Below are 15,395 nucleotides of genomic sequence, written 5' to 3'. Positions count from 1 at the left end.
TTAAACTTAAATGCCTCTCATGTCTGCCTTGATAGTCAATATAATGTGATGTTGTTATATTGGCAAAATAACTACAATATATGAACGCCGTCCAATAGTTTACTATAGGTGGCATTTTTTCTCAGTTCAACACAAAATGCCACAGGTTGGTATGGTGGAAGTCAGGTTGGGTATAATTCTTGGGTCACATTTTCAATTCAGAAGTTGTATATACATTGTATTACACTGCCATCTGCTGGTTACTATATAGTAAACACAAATAAATGAAGCAAGCTGCAACCCACACTGTATGCTTGTTTTATATTCATACTCTTTATATGTTTGTGTTTGTTGTATATTTATTGTATGTTAATTCACATCAGTGTAAGATAAATTATGACACATTCAAGCAATTCAGATTATTTGTTGAATATTGCGTACTGTGAAAATACTGTACTTTATTGAGAAATCAAATATTCGTTTTGAGTAGGTTGGATAAACAGGTATCTTAATCCCTATGCTTGTCATAATATGTCATAATAAAAAGGCATAATAACACCACAATAAAGCAGCTCCCCGGAAAAAAGGGTTGTAAGTTAATTTATGGTAAGTAGGTGAATGGACATGTACTGTCCATATATTTACAAGTCTGTAACTTTAAGTGGAAAATGTTAAGCAGGGAGGATGTCTGCTGTGTGCTTTTAAAAATGAATTAAACAGCACTTGCTCTTCTGTTGCCTATGACCCTGACTCATTTACTCTGAGTGGTTGTTTCATTTCTCTCCCTCCCTGAGGGAAACCAGGAAGGACACGGTCATTCAAAATAAACACAACAGACATGTCAATGTGACTTACCTCACCACCAAGATATGTGATGTGATACTGAGTCATTCTGTTTTCATCGTTGCAATTTCTTTGCTGTTCTTAGTAGCAGCAAGATTCTCTGCGATGGTTTGTAACTAGGTTCTTCCTTATCTTCTAAGTATAGCACATTCATTGTGTCTGTATATTATGGCTGTGTGAATCCTCAATGCCATCTGCTGTCTAGTTTCTGCACTCACAGTATAGCTTTGACACATTACTTGACATTTCCCACCAAACACAACACAGTACCACGATTCCACAGGATCACAACAATGTGGTTGAATCTAAATTGTGTGGAAGAGGAATAAGCAACATTCAAGTATTCTTGCCATACCATATTTATTATAACAAAAAATATAACAAGAATTTTATGAGGTGCTTTACAGTAGCTGAAAACTCAGTCATTTTATGCCACAATATCACTTGCAAGTACAATTTGTATAATCTTCCTTGGTTTACATGAAAGGGGCTGTTGGACTTCTTGTTTTTCTATATCATGTTGACCCCTGCTGTTTCATCCAGACAGTGTTTCAATCACATTAACAAGAGTTAGTGATTAGCATTGACACAATTAGACCTTAAAATGGTAGGATGTCAATAATGGGATGAGTATTATTTATAATTTTTTATGGACAAATTAAGCGGACATATTTTATAATTATTTTAGATAGATTTATAAAGAATGATGTATTATGGGAAAATAAACAGCCTAGGAATTCTGTCTTTGAGGTTTATTGAAACAACTTTTAAAGGAATGTAAAAGGAAGGAAACAGGCTGTTACATCCCAGTCTTGTTGAATGTGTGTTGTATAAAGAGACCATAAAGAAAATAAATGTATTGTGCACTGAACAAATACATTAAGCATAACTTCTCTCAAAGATACATGTTTTGCTTTCTTTTATTTACAAGATCCAAGGATCATGGAGTAGAGAATTGGCAGCCCACGCTTTTGTTACTGGATGGACATGTGTACCAGCTTAATACAAAGGAAAACATAGAAAGCACATTCACAACCGAGCGCACAGTCACATATTCACAAAATGTATAGAGCGTCTTCCCTCCCCTCCCACGCCTGGGTCAGTATAATGCACTCCGCTTGAGGATGTACGGCCTCCGAGTCTTGGCGGTGTGCGCTTGCCTCTTCAGGATGTATGGTGATTTCCTTTTGAGTGGGTTATCGCTGTTTTGCTCGGGGTCTAAGTAGTCTTGTGATTCGTGGAGTAACTGTAAGCACAATCATCAGCATGTGAACCTCTACTCTGTGGAGTAGAACACACATGTTTTGTCATGGAGGGACACAACATAATGAGTGGTTTGCACCCCTGCTCCTGTGATTGTGCAGGAGCTTTGGTGTGTTCTAACATGCATGGGAGGAGAACAAGGTCTAATCACGCCAAAAGAGCTCTTGGTCCTTGGTGTGAGTGGAGCTGACAGCCAAATAAAGAGAATGGAATATCTTCCACACACAGGGTGAAAGGGCTGTATAATGAGGTATGTGCGTACTTTTCTGTGCTTGTATGTGATTGTTTGATAATATGTATTTGTGTGTGTGTGCGTAGGTGTGTGTATGCGTGTGCAAAATGTATATGTTCTTACCCTCTCTTCACGGGGATGTATTACTCTGCAGATGTGCTGTAGGTTGTTGAGATACTCCAGCGGTTCAGGTAGCGAAGCCAGTCCATCCCTGCTCTCCTCCTCACTGTCCCAGGCCTTTTGCCACGGTCCACTAAGGCTGGTTACCATCTTGCACAGGTTGATAAGGGATACTTGCCAGTAGGGGGCGCTCTGCTTGTTCTGTTTAATCTAGAAGCAAGTGTGTAGACGCTCTTTAAAGTAAAATGTGTGTTGGAATGATTTTTCATCCTCACTTTCTTTCTTTCCCTTTAGTTCTCGCTTTCTTTCTCTAAATCGAGCATGATTCGTACAAGAGAATCCAGAAAAATAACCGAAAACTGCAGGTGTGTACTGCTTGCCTTAAGCTTGGGAGGAACATGGGGATTCCCCATTTGTTATTTCAAATGGTTTATGCATCCATGGTGCAGTTGAAATAAAATTTAAATAAGTGGATGGCCTGAAGACTGTAGATACGATATTTTTGCCAAGAGTCATAGATCAGTGAGGTCTAACCTCATACAGCCCCAGCCAGTTGGATTCTAATCTCGTTTGAATGTGACGTGAGGCCCTTGCCCCAGCTTGGGTGAGGCCTCTATGTGTGTACTGGTTGGCTAACACCACACAGTGCAAATCCATGACGGTCAATGAGAATGATAAAGAGAGGGAAATTGGTGAATCACCACAAACTCCATCTTCTTTATTATTATTCTTTGTGGATAGCAAAGCACTACACATACTGTATAGTCTCAGGTGTCTTTGTTGAAAGAAAATGTTTTATCGGAATATGATAGGGGTTTATATGCAAAAAGAAGAATGGCATTCCATTTAAGGCTTCTAATCCTTCTAACACCAAGTCAAACTGTCTGTTCAGTTTGTTTGCTATTACAATGACTTAGTATACAGGAGAAATTGATTAACTTTAAGGACACTTAATTGTGCTGAAAGGTCATCTCACATATCTTTTCCATGTAGGGTCCCCAGTGACCCAATTAATCACTTTCCCCAAAAGTCCAATGAGCTATACAACCTCAAAAGCGATGCTGGCTTTTTATATTTTATGAAACGGCCTATGTTGCCACTTTGACTTCTGTAACCATTTTGCTCCCCTCATATTCTCGTACTCTATCAGTCATCTTGCAACGTCTTATTCAATTCATTCCTTTAAAACATTATAGGCTATAAATCACAGCACTTATTTGTTGTGTCATGACTCAGTGTGTTCCCCTCATCACAAATCATTTATCTTAGAAAAAATAGAGTGGGGGAGCAGAAAGCGGACATGTCTGCAAGGCTCTGATGTTGTCAGGGCCATCTGAATCCAATTAGCTCAGGTAATCAGTCTCAAGGCACCAGTAGTTCCAGTTTTTAATCTCATTAATTCCTTCTGCACTACTGTGGTTATCTTGCATGATAAATTGTGATTAAAAAAAAGCAATACGAATTCTGCATGAACACGTTCCCAGATCGATTGTCTCTTGTTTTCGTTTTCAGTGTCCGTGTGTACCGTACAGTATGTGTAAATGTGTAACCTATGTAAAAGGATTCTGCTACAGGGGAAGTTAATGGGAATGTTTATCATAAATCCTCAAGTGTTAACGCTGTATAATGGAAAGAGTATATATTTAAAAGAAATAACCCTAACCCTAACCAAGGGCCTACCTATAACCCTGCTAAAACACAACCAAGAGGGTAACAGTGTTAAGGCTGTCTTATCTGGATGGCAGGTCTATATCCAGACTCTATGAAAGAACACCTGCATAGTTGGCAGTTGAAGGGAGGCTAGCTGGATGGGTTCTGTACACATTCACACCCTTCAGATGTGACAGGTGCAAAGAGAAAGCCATAGTAGCCTACCTTTGAAGTGAAGAGACTGCTCAGTAATTCCTCTTCTATTGCCCGCTGTTCTTGGTCAACATCTGTCGGGCGCATCCAGAAACATGAGTCATTTCAATTTAAAACACAGGTTCATCTGGTACAACCCAGGTAGAGAAGTAAGCCCAAGAACGTAGAATCAATATGGTGAATACAGCCTAATGTTTAGCTCTGCTGCCTCCATTTGTGGACTTGGAGTAGAATTAATGATGTATGCTTTTTTTTGTTAATTGCAAGACTCTTTGTCCATCATTGCCAGATTTTGTATGTAAAACACCTAAAACACTTTTAGGTACCTTTAAATGTAGATTTGATTGATATTTTCGAGAGTCAGAGTTCATGCAATTAAATACTATTGTTTTGAGTTCAAGAACCTATATTACTTTTAACCAAGTTTTGCTACGACAAGGTTGCTTTAGACCACACGACCCCAGGGCTAGAAATAACTGTCTGTTTTGGGGATTTATATAATTGAGGTATCATTTGTTAGGATCATCAGACAGTCAGGTGTCGGAGGGCGGCAGGACTCAGGATAATAGGGTGGAAATATTTAAGAACACGGGTGAGTCATAAAAAAGGACTGCAAAGAGACATGGAGACACTCTTTAGAATAGATAAAAAATACTAGAATGCCCGGTTCATTATGCAACCTCTATTAATCCCACTGTGTTCAGTATTTTTCTTGAGTCTGCCACTAACACACTGAAGAATAGGATATGTCTGCAAAAATCTATTCATTTTGCTTCCTTTAATTTGTATCAATAATTAACTTTTTGATAGTTTATTGGGCATCATTGTGATCTCAAGAACCAATAAGCTAAATAAGCCAAAAATGATTGAAAGTACAGTTTATCTTTCTAAATGCATAATGAAATTAGAAATATCCATGCTGTTGTCTACATTTAATATGTATAATGGTGTGGAGTTTGCCAGAATAAATAATAATAATAATAATATAATAATAAGTACAATGTTCGGTACACTGACAATCTCCCCTTATTACACTTTAGGGTACGAAACCAATATGTAGGGTTAAATCATGTGTTCTTTCTGCAACCCCATTTACAGAAAAGGCTACTATCTGGATTTGCAAGATTATATCATAATTATTAAACATCCTTTTTGAGTGTTTCAGACGCTTCATCCCTTGCATGTGTTATGTAAAATATCTGCAGGCAGCAGCTGTTGATAAGCACCATACACTTGCCGCAATTGTACTAGACCAATCCATGTGAATGAATAATATATCAATAGGACATGACGAAAATGCACCTGTTATTAACCCTCAAGTGAAAGAAAACTACCTCTATCCTTCAAAACATTGACCAGATGTAACATCCCTATCCCAAGGCTGTTCATCATTCAAAGAAATCATAGTTGCATATGAGCAGAAGGACGCCAATGCTTACCTGAGCATAGACCTCCACATGTGAAACAGAGGAGAAGAATGCATGCCACCTGTGCCCACATCTTTGAAAAATTCCACACTGTAGAGAATCCGCCTAGGCAGAACCCAAGTCCATAAGGTAAAAGGGCCAAATATGTAAGAACAGGGAGAGAGAGAGATGTGCACAAGAGAGGTAGCGTGGAACTTGTTCTTCTTCTTTCCCCCAGTTCAGCCAGTGTTTCCCTTGAGTCCTCCAGGGGTTGAATTCACTTCAGCTGTGGGATCCATTCTCTCAGTATATAAGAGCCAACGTGATGTCAGAGAATCACTCTCAGTTTCTGTCCCCTCCCTCCACCCTTCTCCTGACACCCATCTCTCCTTTCTTCATTCCCCTCTCCTTCCACCCCCGACTCTCCCCCCAGGGCAGCTACCCCAGGACGTCAGACATCACCTCAGCATCACCCAAAGGTTTCTGCGTCACAGAACCTTTTATCTTCCTTTCTTTTATCTTTCTCTTATTATTGCACCCGTGCTGTGATTGTGAGGGCAGGAGAGGAGGATAGAGATTGGGTAGACTATAGATTCAAATGTATGGGGTGACAAGAACCTGATGAAATACCATGTGAGGAGGCTCCATCACAGCCCTGTATGACCACACAGAGCTCATTAAACATACCAATCTCAGCACTGTAGATAATATTGTTATCTGAAAAAAACACAACACAAATCTGATTTGGTGACATCAGTGTTGGAGCAGCAATGTTCTTTTATGAACAATTTTCAAAATAACAGTTTGAGTAGTAACTGATTAAATACGTCATTTATAAATGGCCCATTCTTGTGGATTTCCGCCAGACGTCACTATATCGCCAGTGTTGACAATCGCGGATACTTAAATTATAGAAGTAATGGTAATTCATTTTATTCCATCCACGTAAAGCCCAAACTCAAGTGCAACCATACAGGGGCACATATGGACAACCCACAGTGAAGGCCACTGTCTGATTCCTGATGAGTTATATAGTCGAAAACCAGATACAAAATTCCGCCCGCAGGAAGTCATAAAGAACTTGACGCCTGAACTAGCCTACAACGAAAATAAAGTGAAGTGGAGATTAGGAGATAAACGTGTATAAACATTCGTTTATACACGTTCTTATTTTTATTCTGGTATGCCATTTTTCTGTTGACCAGTGGAGAAGTGGTTGAACTCTTAGTCTTTCAGTCATTTTTTTGTTTAACGCCACCCTCAATTTCAGTGTGGGACGGCCTCCCACCAAGTGCGCTTTGCAGTTGGGACAGCTCTCAACTTTGTCAAACACAGATCATAGCCTAGCAAAATTATTAGACAGCTACATACGGAAAGAAGGTTTATAACCTTCTGTGTTTGCAATGCAGCGAGTATAGCAAGTTTTAGACTGTGTCTCGAATTTGTGACTTCTTATGGCTCCGTTTGGAAAAAACTTTCTGAAAGCGCGCTTGAAAAACAGGTATTTTACATTTTTGTCTCTCTGGAGTTAAAGCCTATAGAATATTTTTCTAGGGGTCTGCCTCCAGGTTTACGTATTATTACAGATGCTCATAGTTCTACAGACAAAGTTGTAGATATAATACTGACTGACATTACACATTCGACAGAAAATGCACTGTAGTTAGGCTACATATTTTAGTATCCATAATTTGACATAAATGTCATCGTTTGGAAGGATTGATGTAACAATTGATTTTTCTGTTGCTATCGTCTTATGGATTTTGTACTGGATCAGTGTGTACGAGTGTAAATGTGAATGTACAGCGTGTGTACAGCACGCGCGCGCGCGCGTTTGTGTGTGTGTGTGTGTGTGTGTGTGTGTGTGTGTGTGTGTGTGTAAGAGAAAGGGGTGTTCTCACAATTGGCAAAGCCATGACGAAATGACAAACCATCATTAAGATATTGATGATGTGAATGGGACTGGTGGTGCGACTCAGTCTACTTTCATCTGAAGCGTTAGAAAACAGCGGTTTTCTTGATATTCACACGTCTTTCATTCAGTGTACGTCAAGGCTCTGACAGATTGATGGTTGACTCGGATCTTCAATGAGACGGATCGCCTGTGGCAGTTTCATTTTATTATCAATTTCACTACAGTCAAGACCAAAATATAATGTAGAGGATAGCCCACGATTTTTATCTGATAGGCTATGTTGGGCTGAGAACAATATTTAATTGGTTAAAAAACAAGTTACAACCTGCAGTCACACCTCAGCCTAGTTTGTAAACGCATTGCATTACTTTACTATGTTATTACGTTCAAGTTGACATAAATCCACCATCTACACTTGAATTACTTGTGTTGGCAATTTCCGTGGTTGAAGTTCCATGGATTCATATGGGGCTTTGTAAAGTGATAACATCTAGATGCAGTCTGCCACAAGCAGTGCTGTTTCTTTTAAAGAGACAAAATCTTATATATTCTGTTTGGCGGAATGCATGGGATTATGACCCTTTTAGCATTTCGGATTTGAAAAAGTCTAGGCAGTGACATTAGTCCATGTACAGTTCAGGGAAATAACTTTATCTGTGTAGTCTAACTGTCTGATAATTTCAGTAACTTCAAACAGTCTAGCTGGAGCTACCTCAGTAGATGCATTCGTCTTATTTATGTAGTGTAGTAATTATCCTTGAGCAACTATAATTATCTCAAGTGGATAGATCTGTAGATATCGTATGTCAGTGGTGATTTTGTTTAAAGCCTTTGCAATTTACTGTTTCAAGGAGACATCAATGTGCTTATACTGTTATCATTTGTAAACAGATATATAAATGTTGCCCTTGTAGGCTACTAGAATGAAAGACAGGTCCAAAATGGGAGTCAGGTGGCTGAGCGGTTAGGGAATCGGGCTAGTAATCAGAAGGTTGCTGGTTTGATTCCCGGCTGTGACAAATGTTGTGTCCTTGGGCAAGGCACTTCACCCTACTTGCCTCGCGGGGATATCCCTGTACTTACTGTAAGTCACTCTGGATAAGAGTGTCTGCTAAATGACTAAATGTAATGTAAATGTCTAGGTAGGTCACCTACCCTATTTTCAAGCCAATACCAACACGGGGCTGGCAACGGGCCTATTGAGACAAAGATTAGTATTGTACTCCTTATTCCAAAAAATTTGAATTGTATGGATTTGTATTCCATATCATGTATACTTTTCAAAACACAAAAAAGCTCATTTCTAGAACTGGACATTTTCTTCAGGACTGAATCAATGAGGAGCAGCAGTTGCATCTTCTCCTTTGAAGCCAGGTCTTAAAACATGAGTGTGTCTGGTCTCTTAGATGCCTACAATCTTATGTGGAACCATTCTAGAAAGTGTTGTTATTTCTTTTCCCCCAAATCGTTATCCTCCTCAGGCACAGGATAGAGACAGGAAGCCTCTATCTTGCAGCGTTGTCCCATGAACAGGCCCTAGAAGAACGACAGTTAAGACTGGCTAGTTGGCTTGCTGAGGAGTGTGTTTACACAAACAGTATAAACCACACTCTAGATCTTCCACCCAAATCCTCTCCAGATTGAGGATCTAGGTTGATGGGAAACAAATTCCTGGCAGGTTTCCATGGTATACTATTGATTTGTTTGTAGTACAAGCTCAAATTCACCTTATGTAGAAAGGCTTGACTGAAAATGTAGCCTATGGGTTTTACACAGTGAATGTAGAGGTGTAGCTACCAAGCTAATCTTTAGTGTGTCTTATCAACAACCCCCGCAGAAACATGTTTGCGTATATACTATCAAAGATAGGAAATTGTCTTTCGGTATCAGGATAACTGCATACTTGGCTGATAGTGTCTCTGTTAACAGGCAACACGATGTGACAGCAAAAAAAAGTGATACTCCCTGTCATGTTTGAACTTGTTTGAAACCACAATTGTGGGATTCTATGCTGTCATGAGAAGTCATTTTCAAGTTTGTCACTCAGGTCTGTTGTTTATATTCCATTATTTTGAATGGTCCTATAGGTTTAATTAGGGTTAGTGGAGTTCTTTTAAGAAAATAAGAGATCAGCAGCACACACCTTACATCACTTGCCACGTAATTTTCTATCACATTCTTTAAGACTTCCCTTCTTAGTTCACTTAGAGATCAAGTGTGGTTGTTTCTGGGACTCACTCAATCACATATACCCCATTGGCAACAGGGAAAGCTTTCTAAAATGAATGGAATTCAATAATTTATGGAAATTATACATATTTTACAATTGGATATGATGTGCACATAGGTATGTGTTCTAAATAACACAGACAGTTCTGTAGTTGGAGATTGTCCAGTTCACATGCTTCAGTTCATCAGCATGCGAATCTCAGATTTGTGTAACAATTTAATGAGTGATCGCATCAGAATCATAATGCATAATGCATTATGCCTTAACCAATGTATAAGGGCACCCACATGTATACCGCCAAACACATTCTATAGCATTTAAATGTCAAGTAGCGCACATTTTGACAACCCTCATAAATATATATTACTTTTGATTTCCTGTGTAGTATTTACCTAGTCAGGTTTGATGATTGCCTGTTCTATTTAACTCACTGATACCACCAGTTGAAGGTATTGTTGGTCCTGATAGAACAAGCTAGCAAGCTGTCATGCTCTGTTCCATGAGGACCTAATAAACATTGGTAAATCAAGAATTTAGTAGTCAAGTTAATAGGCTGGAAAATCTCAGGTTATACACCCATCTAAGCATTATGCTAGTGCTATTTTAGAGCACTGAAACTCTCACCTAATGTAATACCTAATAAATTCATCTTTGCATATTACCTAATTTTATCAGACTTTACCTTGATGTAGTCAAAATGGGGTACACAACTCAATAAATCCAGTTACAAAAAAGTTTGGGATTTAAGTTTCCCCTCCCCCATCCATGGATTCACAGGATGTGTCTTGTGCTCCAGAACAAACACAGGTGCTTCCCACTACTAGTAAAGGGGGCATCCTGCTCAGCTGAGTGTTTTGGTCTGGTGTGGTTGTGTATGTGTGTCTTCATAGTGTGTTCGCATGTACATTGAAGTTTGAAATTCAGTACTTCAAACGCTTATGAATAGGCTACTTGACTACTTAGCGATTTCTTGCTTGGCATCTCTCAGTCTCAGATGACATATTTACTGTAGTGCTCTTGAGATTTAAAAAATGATTGGGGTCATTATTAAGTCGTCATGGTCATTGTCTGTGAATGCTGAAGGCATGTTGGGATTGTTTTCCCTCTACATAGCTCTATTTGCTTAGCCATTTTCGTTTCCAAGGTCTCCATAACCATTAACCAGCAGCTTGCATTGTTGCATGTGTATCACATTCCTAGGCCTCATTCATCAACAGTGAACACAATACTCTACTTGTGTGTTTTCATGCTGGGTGGAAACCAAAACAATCTGGAATCACACTGTAAAATCAGCTATCTTGAAGACCTGGCAGGTGTTTATACTCCAAAGGTTTTCTATCCATAGACCAATTAATTTGTATGTTTTATAGTATCATAGAACTTCTATATATATTTTTTAGTACAGTCACTTGGGACTTAAAGGGACTTCTTTGAACATGACATCAACAGTTTAAAAACGTTTTTAAGTTGCCTTATTCATCGGCCATATTCATCCATACTCCCTGCCTTGTGACATTCTGAGACAGAAAGTACCTCATAAAGTAGAACTACTCTGCAAAAAAACACATTTAAGTTCAGTTCACTGTACCCAAGGCTCTGATGCAATGTGGCATATTGTTTATGGTAAACTAAAGCCATCCAGTACAAGGATCAATGGCAGTATTGGTTATGAGGTGTGGATGGAAGCCTACACTTCAAGTAATGTTCCAAAAATAAAAGCTGACTGAAAAGCCGAACTAAACTACAAACAAAACCTTTAATGTGTACACAAGGACTGATCACCTGATTACAGGAAACGGAAACATCTGACATTATAATTTGGTGAATTATTTGATTATTGCTTGATGTCATAGCCATCTGCATTGCCTGTCACATAGGCTATGGTATGAACTGAATATGAACTTATACAAGACCTTTACTGATCTCATATCTAGACATTAACATTACGGAAGTAAAAGGATGTAATCAAAAACCTATTTTGAGGTCAATTTATGATCATACTTATGATCCAGACCAAAAAGTAATATGGACTTTGAAGTTAAATGGCTCAGAACGAAATCATAAAGTAATCTTGTCTGATGAGACAGACAATGAGTTACCATTAAAGACAAATCAGATTGAGGCACTGTACAAAGCTAATGTATTTCTCATTGGCTCATTTGAAGACCACTATAGGATGTATTTTCTCCCAAAAAGTTATATTTGGTTTAATAGAAAGATGCATTCATGTGATTCATGTGAATGAGTAAAGGAAACCGAGACTGAGCTATGCTCAAATCTTTCTATGATACAGTACACTGCAACCGTTTTAAGGTTTTAAATAAATATTCCATATCGTACTATGTATATATATGTTTTGAACATATAGTATCTACCAATACTTTGAATAAATATTTCATCAACTGTATCTTGGTCTTAGGAACAAGGACATTGAAGCTGTTCCAGGAAAGGAGATCCAGGTGTCCGTGTTTGATGAAGAGAAGGTGGTCTGTGGAGTGACCAAACACACAACATGTGCAGACATAGTGCAGGCCTTGCTGGACGACCATAAGACCATCCCAGAAAGCAAGAGGCTCCTACATGGTGACTGCAAAGACTTCTGCCTCCTGGAGCGCTGGAAGGGCTTTGAGAGGGCTCTGCCTCCTCTGACACGAATCCTCCGGCTTTGGAATGCCTGGGGTGACCAAAAAACATTTATTCAGTTCATTCTAGTTAAAACCAGCGATGTTGTGCCCCAAACAGGCAAACGGTGCAGTAAATCCAAAGGGGCCAAGCCAAAGACGTGGGAAAAAGGTCCCACTCATTATTCTCAGTCCATGCCTGTTGAGAGACAAAAGCGCATGGTGAAAAAAGCCTTTCGGAAGCTGGAGAAGATCCACAAGGAGAAGGAGACCACCCCAGGTGCTGCGGAGATTGACAGGATGGTTCAGCTTATCATCTCGCAGGACCACACAATCCGACAGCAGGTCCAGCGAATGAGAGATCTAGATTTGGAGATTGAGAGGGGCAAACTGCAGGTGGGCCAGGAGGTTGACAACTTGTCAAAGTTGTCAACACCTCCCACCCAGAGTATGGGCTTTCAGAATGAGGATCCGTTGCAGGACTACCTGTACTCTAGAGACGGAGTGGAGCAGCTAGAGTTGCAGTTGCAGAGGCACCAAGACCTCATCCTCCAGTTGTCTCATGACATCAACGCAGAGCTGATGAGTGGCACGTTTGCCTGGCCAGAGGTTCCAGAAGAGGAGGTGCAACCGCAAGGGGCCACGGCTGCTGCACTATCCCAAGCACCTTCTGACTTGGATCTATCCTCCCATGTCCCGGAACTGGAGAGGCTACAGTCAGAACTGAAGTATAGCCTGTGCACTGGCGTGTCCCTTCACAGCCAAACAATGGAGCTGGAGAAAGAGCTAAAGCGCTACGATATGACAATAAGCTCCAAAGACCAGGAGTGTTGGCAGCTGGCCACCCAGCTTTGCTCACTGCAGTTGGAGGAAAGTGTAAAGGAAACTCCCAGGTCTGGGACCCTAAAAGGCCTGGCTCATTGCAGTGTTCCACAACACGTTAAACTCAAACACAACTTGTCCCCTACTGACATAACCGACACTGACTCCGACACCGGGATTAGCTCCACACACAGTCAAGACTCCCTCTTGCCCTGTTTGGATTCCCTGCCTCCTCTGGACTCAGATGTTTGAACAGGAACTCCAGGACTTCTGGATTGCTCAGCATGGGTGAATATTTCAGCAATACATGCTGAATGTTCACTAGTCTAATGTTGATATTCATCATTTAATCATGCAGGAATATTTAACATTGCTTTTGAATACTCTGAAGGCACCGTTACTATCCCAGGTGTTAAAAAGACTGGCATCTTCACAAGACCTTTTTGATTTACTTTCAACCAAAAGGCTTGTAATGGTAGAATCTGGATGTTTTATATTAAAACATTTGGGAAAGGTGTGTGGATAAATAACTACAGTGAACCTTTATTTTACATTGTAAAATGCAATTTTCCTGAGCTACTGCATTATATAATAGCCTATCATGTTACATCACGCAACTTGTATCTATCACACGAAAGACAATGATTTCAAAGTTATTTATTTAGACTAAAATAGCACAAGGTTGTATGTTATACAAGGACATTATCTTCTTTTTAGGCATTTTTAGGCAAACCCTTATTCAAGACATTGCAGCATTATGGAACTAATGATTATATCTTTATGACAAGGCAATGAGTCATAAAATCATTCAAAGTCAATATAGACTGATAATTTAAATGCCACAGACAGTTGGTTCACACATTGACTAGTCTAGCAACTGGTAAGACACAGGGACATCATTTTACCGCCTATAAATGAAACACATTAAAGCAGAGCAATAGGTGAGTTTCTAAAAATATGAATATATGAAATGCCTCCAGAAAAGGAGCGAGACTCAAGCCACAGCAGCCTCGGAAAGTGCCCTGTATTATCAGGGGAGACAGTCGCTAGGCAGACCCAAACAACAGCAAGCACTCTTCTCTTGCCATGGTGATGCTGAGAGTGTAACACGCTGTACTGAGAGCAGATCAGGCCATATATCCATTTCACAAACTAATTGCCTTCTTCAACCCCTTTCTTTAAACCCCTTAGTAGTTCCAGCATACATGAAAGAGCACAGTGTCTCACAATGTAGACTGCCTTGCATCAGTGCCTCCCAGTTGTAAAGAGTACCAAGGTTTAGCTAAGGCAGGTTTGCTTGAAAGCAGTTTGTACCAAATGGTACCAGATTTGTGGTTCATGGAATTTATTTTCTAATGCAAATAGTCCCTCAGTCATAGATGTTTCGATAGAAAAGAGGTCACCTTGTTAGTTCTTTATTGTTTCTCTGAAGCATGCTGATGCAGTTTCTTCTTTGATTTGGTCTCAAGCTGTGTTGATTACCTATTTTCTTCATCAGCAGCACCTGACACTCCCTGTGGATAAACATTGCCAAAGCCTACATTTCCCAGCAGGCCAAGCAGGAAGTAGCACTCAGACCCTGTAATGTCGAGTAAGATGGAGACTTGGTTATCCAGTCTCTGCCTGACATCAGCAAGAGTTCAAAACCCTTTCAAGTCATACGCCTGTTTTCAGACAACAGTAATTACATGGGCCAAAATGACTGTTACTAGAGCCTGTTTTTTGTTGTTGCAAAGGTGTAATTCTGTGGCAGCAACCTTGGGTTAAAGACACTGTATGGTCATTTATGTCATTCGGTAATGATTCTGTTGTAGTTTGATACATGCTACAATCACTGTAAAATTATAAAATAATTATTACATTTTGTCACAGATTTTTTTTAATCACTCACCACACTGGTTAGTCATGTAACACTGTTGATAAAAGAGCTTATAATTCCAATACCTCAGAACCTTACAGCATGGCATGTCACTAGCACTTGGACTGCTTTGCTTGGACATGCCACCAGTAGATAGACCCCTTCGCTTTGTTATTCATTTGTCTGGTTTTCTATATAAATGTTTCAGGCATTTCTGCTTTTTTTAGGACAGAGCCAGTGAAG

The 15,395-nt window shown here is 39.7% G+C and overlaps 2 protein-coding genes across 2 annotated transcripts; one reads left to right on the top strand and one right to left on the bottom strand.

The window, feature by feature from the left end:
* Positions 1–1,171: 1,171 nt before the first annotated feature.
* On the bottom strand, positions 1,172–5,976 carry nts (neurotensin). The gene is made up of 4 exons (XM_062460675.1): positions 5,740–5,976; positions 4,313–4,374; positions 2,441–2,647; positions 1,172–2,068 (listed from the first exon to the last, which is right to left on the bottom strand). Exons 1-4 carry the CDS (start codon positions 5,798–5,800, stop codon positions 1,922–1,924), a joined length of 477 nt encoding a protein of 158 aa, XP_062316659.1. The 5' UTR covers positions 5,801–5,976; the 3' UTR covers positions 1,172–1,921.
* A 1,013-nt stretch (positions 5,977–6,989) lies between these two features.
* On the top strand, positions 6,990–15,191 carry rassf9 (Ras association domain family member 9). Its single transcript, XM_062461771.1, has 2 exons — positions 6,990–7,207; positions 12,271–15,191. The coding sequence occupies exons 1-2, from the start codon at positions 7,161–7,163 to the stop codon at positions 13,544–13,546; spliced, it is 1,323 nt and encodes a 440-aa protein (XP_062317755.1). The 5' UTR covers positions 6,990–7,160; the 3' UTR covers positions 13,547–15,191.
* Positions 15,192–15,395: the final 204 nt, after the last annotated feature.

This window comes from Osmerus eperlanus, chromosome 5, assembly GCF_963692335.1.
Source record: "Osmerus eperlanus chromosome 5, fOsmEpe2.1, whole genome shotgun sequence".
In the NCBI taxonomy this organism is placed as follows: Eukaryota; Metazoa; Chordata; class Actinopteri; order Osmeriformes; family Osmeridae; genus Osmerus; species Osmerus eperlanus.
Note: the sequence above shows the minus strand (reverse complement) of the source record. Positions and strands in the feature narration are given on the sequence as shown.